This window comes from Ictalurus punctatus, chromosome 12, assembly GCF_001660625.3.
Source record: "Ictalurus punctatus breed USDA103 chromosome 12, Coco_2.0, whole genome shotgun sequence".
NCBI lineage: Eukaryota > Metazoa > Chordata > Actinopteri > Siluriformes > Ictaluridae > Ictalurus > Ictalurus punctatus.
Window position 1 is genome coordinate 7032158 of NC_030427.2, and position 15752 is coordinate 7047909.

Sequence of the window (15752 nt, forward strand, 5' to 3'; positions counted from 1 at the left end):
TTGTAAATCACTGTAGAGCCTCCCTGTGCTCTTAAAACAGCCTCAGTTCTTCATGGCGTGGATTCCAGATGATGTTGGAAACATTGGTTTGAGATTCTGGTCCATGCTGACATGATTGCATCACCCAATTCCTGTAGATTTTTCAGGTGCACTTTTATGCTGTGCATCTCCCATTCTACTACATCCAAGAGGTGTTCGATTGGGTTCAGATCCGGTAATTGGGAAAGACACAGCATGTTTGAGATGCCTTTTGCTTTGTGACATGGTGCATGGTCATGCTAGAAGTTAGGTATTAGAAGTTAGGTAGATTGTGGCCATGAAGGGATGCACATGGTCAGCAGGATACTCAAATAGACTGTGGCATTCAGTCGATAACTGATTGATAATAACGGTCCCAAAGTGAACATTCAAGAAAACATTCCCCACAGCATTACACCACCTTCACCAGCCTGGACTGTTGACACAAGGAAGGTGTGATGAAGTTAGCAGCACTGGCAACACACATACACTTATCTCAGTCATGCTCCATGTCATCCTCCGAAATGGGTGCACAGGTGTCCCCAGTAGCACATGGACATAATTTTCACTAAATTCTAATTTCTAATTTCTCTAAAGTCTAGAGACTGTTGTGCGTGAAAATATCAGGAGATCAGCAGTTCTAGAAATACTCAAACCAGCTCGTCTGTGCTCACAGAGAGCACATTTTTAACATTACCGGAAGCTGCTGGCCCATATCTACCTGATTTTATGCATTGCACTGCTACCACATGATTGGCTGATTAGATAATTGCATGAATGTATAGGTGTACCGGTGTGCCATTGATCAAACCATTGATCAAGTATTATTCACTGTGTTAGGCATGAACTAATTACCCTACCCCACTAGTAAACCTGAGTGAGAGGAAGCCAATAACAACAGGAATTAGCAACACAACAGCTCATTCAGTGCAAATGAGAAAATGCTGTGTCTTTGTTCTTACACAAAGACATGACTCAACACTAGAGTTAGTTACAAAAGGTTGAGAACCTCTGCTCTTGATATCATTGAGCATCATGATAGCTAGTCTAAATACGGTCATTTCCTTTTTAGAGCTCACCAAAAGTGAGAAACTACAGGACGACCTAAACAAGGAGACAGAATTTCATTGACTGAAGAAGTTAAAAGTTCATTTCTGGCAATGTGATTCGTCAGAATGTGTCACACGATGTGTTACGCTAGCTTACAACAGAGAAATTAATACAGTAAAAAGACATGGAGGGAAAATTCCGTGCAAAACCATTGTTTGAAAGTCTTTTGAGGTTGTAGATAATATCGAATATGAAATTGATGAGGATGAGAATAAAAAGCGTTATTTCGAGCGCTCGGGAGAGTTGACATAAGACACATACACAAGGGCAGATAGCAAAGTCTCTCAGTTTATTTAAAAAGACGAGTTTATTTATCAGACAGTCAGGTGCCTCAGCAACAATGTGATCATCGTACAAGGTAAAAACGGTGGGGCTCTGGGTACATCGGTAGCATGTTTTTGCAAGATAAGAGAAACTAGGAGAGAACGACGCATTCCTGTGATCCAAATTGTCAGAGACGAGAAAAAGTTCAGTGTCAGAGAGGGAGAACTCAGATAAACTCATTAGCTAAGGTAAAGGAGAGCGTGCCATATTATTATTTACCAACCATATAAAACAGACGTAACCAGCTACCCATAGCTCGATTAAATAAGGAAAGTACATGAAAAAAGATAAAAGAAGCGTTAATGCATTGAGGTGTAAAATACGTGCAATGAAGAACAATAGGAATATCTCCACTATCTGCCCTCCTCTCATCACATCTCTGTCTATAATATAATTCACACAAAGAAGTCACATCCAGTTTATATGTAGTCAATTGTGTAGTAGAGTTTTCGGGTAAATAATGATAAATTAGTTACTGTTACAAAAAAGTGTTATTTCTAATCAGCAAAGGTGAAATTCTACAATCAGTATCTTTAACAGCCGTTTTCTCAACACTGAACCAAAAAAGTCAACTTGTGTAACACTTATATAAGCCATACTTTCCTTCTGAGTCGACTGTGTTGTTCTAATAAGCATTGAAAATAACAATAACATGAAACCAGTCACTGCTGATTTTTTTATTTGGCAAAATAAGTCATTTTATTACTATTAATTTATTCCGTTATATTTTACCTCCATTTACAGTCATCATAACGTGAAAGCGTCACAATTCCAAGGTGCATCCCAATTTGCGTCCCGAGTCACTATTCTTTGCCGTTTTGTAGTATAAATAGTACGAATAGTGTGTTCACACTGAAAATTCAAAATAGAAAAAGTACACTTCAAATACCCAGATGATGCACTTAATAGACCGGAAAAAACGAAGTGTGGAGTGTTGAACACTTCATGTACTCGGCTGTCGCAGCTTTAATTACGTAGCGGTAGGGGGAGGGGCTATCTGATTTCAATGTTGAATGAAAAAATAACCTTATATAACTCATACACTACACCGTTGAGTACATAGTGTATAGTGTATTAGTGCGAAGTGTATTAGTGCATAGTGCATCATTTGGGACACAACCACAGTCTTTTGCAAGCTATCTCTTTTCGCCACCTGGTGGTAATTTTGTGACTGACAAACATGTGACTGGTTTGTTAATAGGTATTCTCTTTGACTACCTACTGTATGTACAGGATCATTAATGTAGACCCCTGTATACCTGTACCCCAAATGTAAATTTTTGTTGTTGTGTTTGGGGGCTAGTTATAAATACTATAGCGAGTATTTATAATCCCTCACATGAGACTATTTTGATTGTATTTATATGCATTTGAGTTTTTGTGTGCTTTTGTATGTTTTTCAGGTCTTAAATCTACTGGCACTGGCAGCACTCTGAAGACAATTAGTGACTGGGACGATTTAGATGGCACATAAATACCATTTAGTAATAAACAATGATAATTCCAAAAGTTAACACATGGAATAAAATGGACTAAACAGATTTCTTTATTATGAATGCTGCTGATTGAGCATGTTTGGAGATGTTGTGCTAATATGCTGCAAGTCATACACATAAATATTCAAGTAACTGTAATAATACTCAAGATGCTTAATATGTGTGGTGAAGTTCAAAACAATTCAGGGACCACAAAAGCAATATCTTTTCTTTGTACTCAACAATGTCCTTGATATATATACTGTTAAACTTTTTTTTTTTTTTATACATAAAATTGAAACATGTGAATTCACAGTGTATATTAAGGGATTTTTTTTTCCATAGAAAAAGTGTGTAAACAGTTAAATTGTGCTTTACTTTCTATTTCTAAGACCATGCAGGTATAATATTATGTATCTGTTGATGTGTACATGGAACTGTTTTTACCCCATTGACTCCCAAAATGAATTCTGACTTATCGCCCACTGCTCTCGCAAAAATTTGTCCCACAGTTGTATTTTTTGTTGGCACCTGTAAACAAACAAGTAATTTAGACCCCAGTGACCCTGAGCAGGATGAAGCAGTTACTAAAGATGAATGAGTAAACATTTAAACGCATTGTGCAGCACTGTGTGAACATGCCTCTGTGACTAATATGCTTTCTTGTTAATGTGCCCTCCCTTTGTCCCGCAAGCTTCATATCTCCCTGGCCATGTGAGAAGAAAAAACATACGATTGTGCAAATCTTTTGCTGGGTCCCATGGAATCCCAGTCCACTGGCCACAGAACATGGTCATGTACATCTTTTTTAAGAAAAGATCCTGCTATTACCATAATTTCAACATCACAGGAACAATTATATTTAAAAAAATCAAAAAAATTTCTGTGAATGGATTATGTGAACTTTTTATTGTACATTGTTTCCCTTTGGCAACATACATGTACTGATAAAAAAAAAAAACATAACACTTCTTTAATTACAAGAGCTGTAGTTATTAGTCACCTGCAGCAAGAAGTGATTAACAGAAATTTGTAAAGTCTTGTAAGGGCAACTAAAAATGATGTTAGGCCTGGGAAAAAGAGAGGGTTCTCCCTTTAAGGAGAGCGGTTTAAACATCTTGCATCTTACATATGCTGTATGTGGTGCAATTAAAGTACACTTACTCTTTTTGTAAATGTTAAAAAGTCTATCTGTCTGTCTATCGAATGGCATGCACTACATGGAGGGTTTTGTTTTTTGTTTGTACTGAATGGGCTTATTATATTTTCAGAGAATGATGCATGCTTTTATACAATTTTTTGGAGTTTACTATAAAAACACCATTAAATTTCATCCCAAGTTATGATAATGAGTCTTTATTGGTCACATATACAATACAGCATAGTGAAGTTATTTTCTTCACATACCCCAGCATGTTAGGAAGCTGGGGTCAGACCACAGGGTCAACTATGATACAGCGCCCCTGGAGGAGAGAGGGTTATGGGCCTTGCTCAAGGGCCCAACAGTGGCAGTTTGGCAGTGCTGGGGCTTGAACCCCCGACCTTCCGATCAGTAATCCAAAGCCTGAACCGCCAAGCCACCACTGCCCCTTTATCTTTTCCTGGATATCTGTTCTTGATGAGTTTTCTGTGACTGCATCACACCTTTAAGCACCTAAATCAGAGACACTCAATATATTGTTTCCGAAACATGGGCTTCACACGTATGAATCCATGTTGAACTGCATGGAGGCTGTTGCCTTGCGGGTTCTGTATGTCCTTTGTGTCCTCCTGGTTCCCTTGCTCTCTCTGCCTGAATGGAATAAGGGGGGCATGATTGCTGTAGTGGGCTTGGAGTAAGCGGACAACATATAGGTCCCTCTGGTTCGAGCTGTCACATATGTCCCTCTTGATCGAGCTCTTGTGTAATCATCTGCCTGAAGCAGTGTGTCATTTGATCTGAGGAGAGTATTGAAAAGTGCCATTAGGGAATCTTTTTGTCATGAAGGAATTGTCATGGTGAATTGTCAGATGCACCAAGAATATCTGTTTTATTAATGTTATATTATTTCTGTGTACTACTGTTCTTTAGTTTACTGTCTATTAACCTTACCCTGAGCTGAACCCCTCTCTCCCAGAGAAATAACACAAAACTGCACCTCCACATATAACCAAACTGGAGCCTCCCCATCCTATATATAATGCTGCACCAAGTTCAAATCTGAAAAAAAAAGAAAAATATTAAGTCTCAGACGAGTTCATATGAAGAGCATGCACAGGTTGTGCAAAACCAGTGACACTTATTAATTTCAATTTCAGTTTAATTGAGCTTTCATGTGGATTAGATATTTTATTTTCATGGCAGCTGCTATCACTCAGCCCTAATCTACAATGAGCATGCCTGTGCTATGCAAGTATGTGGTCTGCCGTCTGCAAAGCTTTATGCTTTTGTTGCTTTGGTGTTGTAAGCTATCTTAGATTAAACTCACGAAATATCTCACTAAAAGACAAGGTTAAAACAAATTATATAGAGGCTAGAGTATACACTGCTTATATTATAAATGGTAGTTTATAACCCCTGGCAAAAATTATGGAATCACCACACTTGGAGGATGTTCATCTGGTTTTTTTACTTCGTAACTAATAAACAAATCACACATATGTCACAAAACAATTATTGTTTAATAGCTGAACATTCTTCATGAAACATACCTCAAACAAGTTCAATTAAATTGATTTAATTAATGGCATATTTTTTTCAAGTAGAGGGAAAATTATGGAATCACTCAATGTTGAGGAAAAAAGTTATGGAATCATTTTTAAAAAATTTTTTTTTACAATTAGCACTTTGTTGCTCCTCATCATGCTTTAATAACGGCCTGAATTCTTTGAAGCATGGACTTCACTAGTGATGAACAATATCCATCTCCATCAAGTTCTCTGAACTTCCTTGAATAGCAGTTGACATCTCAGCTCTGCAGTATGGGGCCTCATCGTGGACCGATTTTTTTAATTTCCCCCATAAATCTGAATCAGATTGAGATCTGGACTGTTTGCTGATCGTGTCATTGAGTTAATCTGCCTTTCCTGAAGAAAAGCTTTAACACTTTTTGCTCTGTAGCAAGATGCATCATCATCCTGAAAAATGACTTCATCACCAAAACTATTTTCTACTGATGGAATGAGAAAAGTGTCCAAAATTTCAGTGTACACCTGTGCATGGTCTGTAGAGGTCTCGTCTGGTCCTTTACCTGAGAGGTAACCTCATATCATACATGAGGAGGGAAATTTGATGGTTTTCTTTATTATGTTTCATTAGAACGGCACCAGACAAAAGTTCCAGCATCATCTCCTTAGCCAATGCAGATTCGTGATTCATCACTGATATCACTTTCATCCAATCCTCCACACTCCATGATTGCTTCTCTATAACCTTGTTTTCTTTCATTTAGGTTTTAGTGCTGGTTTTCTGTATGTAAATCCCATTTCATTCAGCTGATTTCTTACAGTTCTGTCGCAAACATTGACTCTTTGTTCTGACCATTTGTTTTTCATTTTTGTTGTGCATTTTCTATTTTTCAAGCCCTATTGCTTTGAGTTCCCTTTCAAAGGGAACTTCGATGTTGCATTTAGCATAACAGTATGGGAACGCCTTGCGTGCGTGACCAGCATCTGAAGCTTGTGTAAAATCATGCCTCTACTTATAGGCCTGCCATGATCAGGTGACGTGGCAATTATGCGCGTCGCATGATATAAATATGGCACTTGTGAACCACGCCGCCAGCCTTATTATCTTCAGCGAGACTGCATGTCTGTTGTTTGTGTGACACAAAACGCTTCATTTGTACTTGATATTTTCTCAAAATCTCTAAACTTTTGTATCCCTTTTTTAGAAAAAAGAAAAGAAAAGAGAGGGAAATAAAAAGCGAGAAAGATTTCAGGAAGTGTGTTACGCCTTGCTTCCGGTTCATCACGGGAGGAGATGGATATGCTTTCTGTGTGAAGTGTTTGGGTGTAGAGCATGTGACAGCAGCCCTTGAGGGGTCTGACTGTCAGGACTGTGAACATTTCACAATTAGGCAGCTCCGCTCTCGGCTTGCTCTCTTCTCTTCCAAAGGGAGTTGGGTTTCAGAGCCTCGCGGATCTAAGATCGTGGGGTTCTCATATGGATTCAGAAGTGGAGCAGGAGACGAGCACTGCTCTATCTCTTGCTTTGTCTTCCGGGTCCGGCTCTCCGCCTGACTTTGGAGCTTGCATCGCGAATCCTCCTTCCCCGATGGAAAGCCAAAACACTTTCACTGACTCCGAGGAGTCGGTAGAGGGTGCCATTGCACCAAATGCACCGCGCCACAGATTTATCTCTCCAGGCGACCAAACAAACGGCCCGTCATATCAGCTGTTCAATGGGTAGCCTGGTTGTGGCGGAGAGGCACCTATGGCTCAGCCTCTCAGGGACGGGGGACAAAGATAAGGTCTCCTTGCTGAATGCCCCTGTTAAACCTTCCAGCCTGTTTGGTGGCGCGGTTAATGCCATCGCCGACAGGTTTCGCGAGGCAAAACAGTAAACGGCAGCATTCAGCCAGTTCCTTCCCTGTCTTGTCAAGTTCACCCGGGCCTCCATGAGTGTAGCCCGAGCCAACACTAATGCGAGGGAGGCGTAGAAGGCGAGTGTGGTGGCCCGCCTCCCCCCGCAGAAAGCCAGGGGGACCAGGCGGCCACAGCCACAGCCTGCTAAGAGGCCTGATCTAAGAATGATCATAAAAGCAAAGCAGGCAAGGGTGGAACGGTCCTGATGGGCCACAGAGGGATGTATCAGGGGACATGAGGTTGTTAGGGCAACTAGCCCCCAGTGCTACTTTAGGGCCTGCCCTGGCCAAGGCCATCCCACGTTTTCAGCCTTCTCTGGTCAGCGAGCTGTCACAGGGCGACAGAAATCTGATGCTTTCCCTCCAACAAAATGTGGAAAAGCTAACATCACTGAAAAACCATTTGGCAGCATGGAACCTACTGCCAAATGTGTTTCCATGGGTTCTGTCTACCATAGAAAAGGGTTACCGGTCCAGTTCAGAGCTCGACCACCCCCGGTTCAGAGGTGTGCTCACCACAGTTGTTAGCACAGAGCAGAGCCCAATGTTAGCGCAGGAAGTAAGTTCCATTTTGGACAAAGGGGCCATAGAACTTGTACCCCATTCCCTAAGGGAGGGAGGTTTTTACAGCCGTTATTTCCTGGCCTGCAAAAAAGATGGGAGTATGCGGCCAATTTTAGATCTGCGTGATCTGAAACATACTCTTCGGACATACAAGTTCAAGATGCTGACACTCAAACGTATTGTGACACAGATTCAGTCCGAGGACTGGTTTGTGACGATAGATCTGAAAGATGCATATTTCCACATAGGAATATCACCCAGTCAGAGGAAGTTCCTGAGGTTTGCGTTTGGAGACAACACATACCAATTTCGTGTTTTTCCCTTCGGGCTAGCTTTATCCCTCACGCCTTCACAAAGTGCATGGATGCTGCTCTGGCTCCCTTGCAATTCCAGGGCATCCATGTACTGAACTACCTGGATGACTGGTTAATTCTAGCACGATCCAGGGAACAGGTGATTCAACATCGAGATGTTGTTCTCGCCCACATGAGGAGCTTGGGGCTCAGGTTGAACCTCAAGAAAAGTATGCTTTCTCCAGTGCAGAGGACAACTTTTCTAGTTGTTATATGGGATTCTACTATGATGAGGGCGTTTCTATCCCCAACACGCGTAGGATCGATCCTATAAACTTTGAGCAAGATAAAGCTTGGTCTGGCCATCCCCTCCAGTCTCTATGAGAGACTGTTGGGCCTTATGGCAGCAGCAGCCAACGTCATACCGTTGGACCTAATGCACATGAGACCGTTTCAGTGATGGCTGAAAAGTTGGGGGTTTCATCCGAGGATGAAAACTTTGAGTGTAATCAGTGTCACGCGGAGATGCCTAGGTGCTCTGAGTATTTGGGGGTGCCCGCAGTTTCTAGCCTCGGGTCACACTCTAGGGGTGTTTCCTTACCGCAAGACGGTAATGACAGATGCGTCCCTCACGGGCTTGGGTGCAGTCTTAAATGGCTGTCCAGCTCACGGTCTTTGGAGCGGCCCTCATCTGGAGTGGCATATAAATCACCTAGAGATGCGGGCCATATTCCTGGCACTGAAATTCTTTCTTCCTCAGTTGAGAGGTCACCATGTACTAGTTGTGTCAGACAACACAGCGGTGGTCTCATATCAACCACCAGGGAGGGTTACATTCATGCTCCCTGTTCAGGCAGGCGCAACTAATCCTTTTCTGGGCAGAGGGAAAGTTCTTGTCAGTGAGTGCAATGTACATTCCGGGCAGCCGGAATGTAGGGGCAGACATCCTGTCATGGCAGGGGCTGAGGCCCAGGGGTTGGAGGCTCCATCCGAAAGTGATGGAGTCCATATGGCGGAGGTTCGGACAAGCGGAAGTGGATGTGTTCGCCTCCGAGGAGACAACTGAGATTGTAGAGACCATGTTAAACTAAACGCTAGAGCACTATCCACAAGCAAATTGTATGCGCTCAAGTGGCAGCTTTTTGTCTTGTGGTGTGAGGAACGTCAACTAGACCCAGTGAACTGCGCAATAGCTACAGTCCTGGAGTTCTTACAATAACGTTTCTCAGCAGGGTTGGCTCCTTCTACAGTCAAGGTTTACGTGGCCACTGTTTTGGCCAGCCATGCCCCAGTTGATGGAGCCTCTGTGGGGCAACATCCTCTAACTTCGAGGTTCATGCGTGGTATCAGACGGCTGAGGTCCGTGCATACCTTCCTGGGACCTTTCTGTGGTCTTGGAAGGTCTGTCAGGGGCCCCATTTGAGCCCTTAGAGTCAGCCTCTGAGAAGCTTCTGACTCTAAAGGTAGCTCTCCTACTGGCCCTGGTATCTCTCAAGCAAGTGGGAGCTCTACAAGCTCTCTCTGTTGCTCCCTCCTGCCTTGACTTTGCCCCTGGATTAGCCAAGGTCTTCCTGTATCCTAGGCCGGATTATATTCCTAAAGTGCCTACATTGGCTGCCCACCCTGTGGTCTTGCAGGCTTTCTGCACTCCTCCGTTCCTCACACCGGAACGAGAGAGGATGCACCTGCTCTGTCCAGTAAGGGCTCTCTGTACTTACGTCCACCGCTCCGGCCAGTGGCGTAAGTCGGAGCAGCTGCTGGTCTGCTTTGGTGGCAACAGTAAAGGTGATGCTGTGTCAAAGAAGCGCATCTCGAATTGGATAGTGGAAGCAATCTCTATGGCTTACGAGGCGCGTGGTCTCGCCATGCCTCTGGGCATAAGAGCTCATTCCTCGAAGGCTTTCCTCCAAAAGGGTATCCTTGCAGGATGTGTGTGCGGTGGCAGGGTGGTCTACACCACACACATTCATTCGTTATTATAGCCTGGATATTCATTCCACCGAGTGTCTTCAGTGACCCTCGGGTTTGGGTATTTTTGAACAGGCCGTACCCTCTGTATGACGGAGTGGGTATTCCCGTTCCCATACTGTTATGCTAAATGCAACGTCGAAGTTCCCTTTGAAAGGGAACGTCGGGGTAACCCTGTTCCCTGAGAAGGGAACGAGACAATGCATAGCACTGTCATACCAGGGCAGGCCTGTGAATTGCGTCTTATTCAGATAATAGAGGCTGGCGGCGTGGTTATATATATCATGCGACATGCTTACTTGCCACGTCACCTGATCATGGCAGGCCTATAAGTAGAGGCATGATCTTACACAAGCTTCAGATACCGGTCATGCACACAAGGCGCTCCTATACTGTTATGCTAAATACAACGTCTCGTTCCTTTCTCAGGGAACAGGGTTACATGCGTAACCCCGACGATTCCTATCCTGATGTTTGCCGTCTTCCTTGGTATGTTTTCCTTTTATAACCTTCCCATTTTGTTTATATTTGCGCCAAAGTTTAGACACAGCTGACTGGGAACAATCGACATCTTTTACCACACTCTGTGTTGGATTTCCTTCTTGAAGGAGTTTTATAATCCTTTCTGTTGACAACTCTTTTTGGGTTATTACAAGGTGCTTCCATATTTTTTTCCATTGTGTAATTCCATATTTTTTTCCTCTACTTGGTCTGGAATTATTTTTTTTTGCCATTAATTAAACTCATTTGAGGTATGTTTTATGAAGCCAGAATGTTCAGCTATTAAGCAAAAATAGTTTTGTGTCATATCTGTGAATTGTTTATTTGCTACAAAGTAAAAAAGCAAAGTGAACATCCTCTGTCTGGTGAGTCCATCATTTTTGCCAGGGGTTGTAAAATGAATTAAATCAATGAATTTTTTGAGAGCTAAGAATTTAGCCTTACCATTTGTTCTTTGGGAACTCCAATGCCAGTGCTTTCTCTGAGATTCTTCATTGCGTTTGAAGGCAGTATGCGATTGCAGGGGAGGACAAAGGGGGTGCTCAAGCACTTTTATTAATCAACTGCGGCCAGGCTGATCAGCTGATGCTTATTACCATGAAATGTTTGCGATCTGACTAATTAATTGCCCTGGCCTATCAATTCAACCACTAATTACAATAGCTTGAAACTATTTCCAAGTTTTTGCAATCACTTACTTCTGTGGCTTAAAGTTTGCATCCAGAAATTCATCCCGGATTCTATTTGCCCATATGGAGTACACTGCCATACCACTGACTCCTATGATAAAAAGGTTTTGCATCAGTGTATTCATAAACAGAATAGCACAATATCTAAAATGAAATACGATGTCCTACCTGATGCCATATAGGTAAAGGCAGCTGCTAATGTTATTCTTGCATTAACAAGTTCAGAACCCCCAATCTTCGTGCACTTCATTCCAATAAAGGTGAGCACAGCCCCCCAAAATCCTAGAATTACAGAGCCAATGGCCAGGGCACGGCAGACATGCAAGAAAACTGAAGAAAGGGTGCAGGGCTTAAGCAAGAAATCCACAAAATACAACTATTATAACATTACATATATTTTCAGCCCCATGAATATTTGTACAGTGAACGTTATTTTAACTGTTTACCACAGTATATTTAAGTTTAAATTACGTAACGAATATGAGCTCAAAGTGCAGACTTTCAGCTGTAATTTGGGCAAGTTTTAAGGGAGCAAAAGTAATTGGACAAGCGCGGCCACAAAAAAGGTGGAACAGCAAAAGGCCCAGAAGAGCACAGAAAAACTGTGGTGGATGACAGAACAATTTTTTCCATGGTGAAAGAAAACAGTTGGCCAGATCAAGAACACCCTCCAGGAGCTAGGCATATCTGTGTCAACAATCAAGAGAATTCTTCACCAGGGGAGTTAATATAAAAAATAAAATAAAAAATGTTATATATATATATATATATATATATATATATATATATATATATATATATATATATATATATATACAGTTCTGTATACATTTCTGATCAACATGTACCAGAATGGTGGGAAGAGAAGAGTATGGAGAGGGGAAGGAACTGTGTTTGATCTGAAGCATTCCACCTCATCTTATGGCGTGGGCATGTATGGCTGCCAGTGGTTCCCTTGTATTTTTTTTGATGATGTCACTGCTAACACAAGCAGCAGGATGAAGTGCATATTTTATGCATTGTATTATCTGCTCAGCTGCAGGCCTCAAAATGCCTCAAAATGCATTGGATGGTGCATTATGCTATGTTCATACATACAGCGATTTTATCGCAGCAAGTCGCCGGTCGTTGTACTATGAAGTTGCAGGTAGATTAGATGAGATTAGATTAGATCAGATTCAACTTTATTGTCATTAAGCAGAATACAAGTACAGAGCTAATGAAATGTAGTTAGCATCTAACCAGAAGTGCAAGAATATATATATATATATATATATATATATATATATATATATATATATATATATATATATATATATATATATATATATATATATACAGAAAGTGCAGGAGTAAGTATTGCAGCGTAAGTGCAATACAAGTAATATGTACAGTGGAGTTATGAAAATACAGTATCAGTGAATATATTAAATATAAACAATAGGGATTGCAGATGAGAGGTATGTACACTACGAACATCAACGTATATACAGAACATAGTTAAACAGCGAGGTTGTTCAGATAGTGCAAATATGAATAGTGCAAGTAACATGTTATATATACAGAACATTGTTGAATAGTGTGAATGTACAGAAAGTGCAAATATAAATAGTGCAAGTAACTATCCAATAAATAACTGTCCAATAAAGTACTGAACACTGCAGTATAGTGCAAGATGTGGAATTTTAGAGTGGAGGGTTTGAGTTTAGCAGGGTCACAGCCTCGGGGAAGGAGCTCTTCCTGAGCCTACTTGTGCGGGAATGTAGACTCCTGTAGTGCCTGCCGGAAGGGAGGAGGGTGAAAAGTGCATTGTTAGGATGCCATTAGGAGGCATCCTTAATGATGTTTTTTGCCCGTCCCAGGCAACGCTTGCGCTGGAGTGCTTTGCGCTCGGAAGCGGAGCAGTTGCCGTACCAGACTGAGATGCGGTTAGTGAGTATGCTTTCAATGGTACAACGATAGAAGTCCACCAGGATCCTAGGACACAGGTGTGCTTTCTTGAGGCACCTTAGGAAGTAAAGGCACTGCCGTGCCTTTTTGACTATGGTGGAGGTGTTAAGGGACCAGGTGATAACTTGAAACCAGGCACATGTTCCACTACAGCTCCGTTGATGTAGATGGGAGTGAGTGCTTCGCTTCCAGTCTGCCTGAAGTCCACGATGATCTCTTTCATCTTCTTGATGTTAAGTTCCAGGTTATTTGTGGCAGTCGATCTGGCCAAGTGCTGAACCTCATCCCTATAGGCCGTCTCATTATCGTCCTTGATCAGGCCTATCACCGTGGCGTCATCTGCGAACTTGATTATGGAGTTGGAGCCATAAACAGTAGCACAGTCATGGGTGAACAGGGAGTACAGAAGTGGGCTCAGCACGCAGCCTTGTGGCACGCCGGTATTCAGGGTGATGACGGAGGAGGAGAGGTTGTCTAACTTAACGGACTGGGGCCTGTTAGTTAGAAAGTCCAGAGTCCAGTTGCAGAGTGAAGTGCTGATACCAAGCTGGCTGAGCTTGGAGATCAACTTGGAGGGTATTACAGTTTTAAATGCTGAACTGAAGTCAATGAACAGCATTCTGACGAATGAGTTTCGACTGTCTAGATGGGTCAATGCAGAGTGGAGTGCCGTAGAGATGGTGTTCTCTGTTGACTTATTGTGTCGATAGACAAACTGATGTGGATCCAATGTGGCAGGGAGACAGGATTTTAAGTGTGATTGGACCAGTTTCTCAAAGCACTTTGCAATGATAGAGGTGAGTGCAACCGGACGGAAGTCATTGAGGTCTGAGGCAGTGGAGTGCTTTGGTACTGGCACAATGGTGTCAGTCTTCAAACTGGTGAGGACCGTTGTCTGAGACAGGGACAGATTGAAAATGTCCATAAAGACCCCAGCCAGCTGCACCGCACAGGCTCTGAGCACTCGCCCCGGTATTCCTTCCGGGCCGGCTGCCTTCCGTGCATTCACCTTGCTCAGAGTAGAGCAAACATCTGTGATGGAGAGTAGGCATGACTTCTACTGGTTGCCATAGTAACATGACTGTAGATGGACAGTGACTCAAAGCCTAGTTCAAAAATATCCCAAGTTATTCCGTAAATGCCTGACAGCATCACTAAGAAAAACACCCAGCATCTGGTGATGCCTACAGGTTCCAGACATCAGGATTGGCAACCAAGTATTGAAAATGACAATTTCATTTATGATTCTTAGTTGTCCAATTACTTTTGGTCACTTAAAAAGTTGGAGACCACATACAATAAGTGCTGTAATTCCTGCACTGTTCACCCTGTTAGAATTTTAGAATTCTCTTAAATTAAAGCTGAAAGACTTATGTATGTTGGGGCCATATTCTTTCTTTATTTTTTATTAATTATTTAAACACCAATATACTGTGATACATAGCTAAAATAACAATACCTTTGTCGATGTCCAAGTATTTATGGACCAGAATGTATATTATTTTAAGACTTCATTTGAATAAGATGCTAATATAATGTATTGTGAGAATTCAAGTATTATGCAGGTCTTTACCTGGAAGGGCCATCAGGGAAGGATAGTACTTGCAGTCAGAAACACCAGTCGTGTCAGATGCACAATCCATCCACAGGTTGGAGTAGTAGTTGACCGTGGTGAGTACAGCATCACCTACCTCAGAGAAATTCCAGTACTCAGTAGGCAGAGTAGAACAGATCAGTATCCATCCACAAATGCAACACACTAAACACCCAATTTCTATGTACATCACAGCTGTGCGACTCATTTTGCTGGCTTCATACTACAATCTAAGAAAGACTCCAAGAGACGCAAATATCCTGCTTAAGTTTTTCAAACAAAGCTGTAAATGAATTGCCAAAAAAGCATGATAATGGAAGAGAAAAGAACACTGAGGCATCTGGCTCTGAAAGACAACCTCCTTTAGGTTGTTATGTATGCTTAAGCTGAAACTGGACTTTGTCTGTAGTATTGCATAGTAAGCAGATACTCATATCTGGGTGTATCTACCCAAAACTGAGCTAGACTTTCTGATGAGGGCAGTTTCTCTAATTACCACTTGTTTAGTATGACAAAAGGACATTACCCCTATCGTATAGGATATCATAGGGGTCAGAGAAGGGGCCAAGATTACCTATTTCTTTCCCATGGAACCAACCCGTCAGTGTCCTCTAAGAAGAAAAGTTATGCACATAGTTTGATTTTGGATATCAGCCCCAGCTTTAGATAGTATATGTTAAGCTGTGACTTGAGTTTTTGTT

The 15752-nt window shown here is 42.0% G+C and overlaps 2 protein-coding genes across 3 annotated transcripts in view; one reads left to right on the top strand and one right to left on the bottom strand.

The window, feature by feature from the left end:
- dzip1 (DAZ interacting zinc finger protein 1) overlaps positions 1 to 4270 on the top strand; it is a 51548-nt gene extending 47278 nt beyond the window's left edge. Inside the window, exon 21 of the mRNA XM_053684061.1 lies at positions 2856 to 4270. Within this exon, the coding sequence (XP_053540036.1) occupies positions 2856 to 2926 (71 nt within the window). The 3' untranslated portion in view covers positions 2927 to 4270. The remainder of the gene's footprint in view (positions 1 to 2855) is intronic.
- cldn10d (claudin 10d) lies at positions 4264 to 15437 on the bottom strand. 2 transcript variants are annotated; one of them, XM_053684199.1, is made up of 5 exons: positions 15031 to 15437; positions 11676 to 11789; positions 11517 to 11598; positions 5020 to 5127; positions 4264 to 4865 (listed from the first exon to the last, which is right to left on the bottom strand). In XM_053684199.1, the coding sequence occupies exons 1-5, from the start codon at positions 15257 to 15259 to the stop codon at positions 4625 to 4627; spliced, it is 774 nt and encodes a 257-aa protein (XP_053540174.1). In that variant the 5' UTR covers positions 15260 to 15437; the 3' UTR covers positions 4264 to 4624. The 2 variants fall into 2 exon arrangements, with proteins under 2 accessions (XP_053540174.1, XP_017337861.1); XM_017482372.3 differs by having other exon boundaries at positions 11676 to 11837.
- Between the last annotated feature and the right edge of the window lie 315 nt (positions 15438 to 15752).

Bases quoted from the DNA above. Each gene is read 5' to 3' on its own strand.
- cldn10d (XM_017482372.3), bottom strand. From the start codon at position 15,259: ATGAGTCGCACAGCTGTGATGTACATAGAAATTGGGTGTTTAGTGTGT. The intron at 11,599-11,675 runs GTAGGACATCGT...TTTTTATCATAG, and splicing joins CTTTACCTATATGGCATCAG to GAGTCAGTGGTATGGCAGTG. The intron at 4,866-5,019 runs GTAAGGTTAATA...TACTCTCCTCAG, and splicing joins AGAGAGGGGTTCAGCTCAGG to ATCAAATGACACACTGCTTC.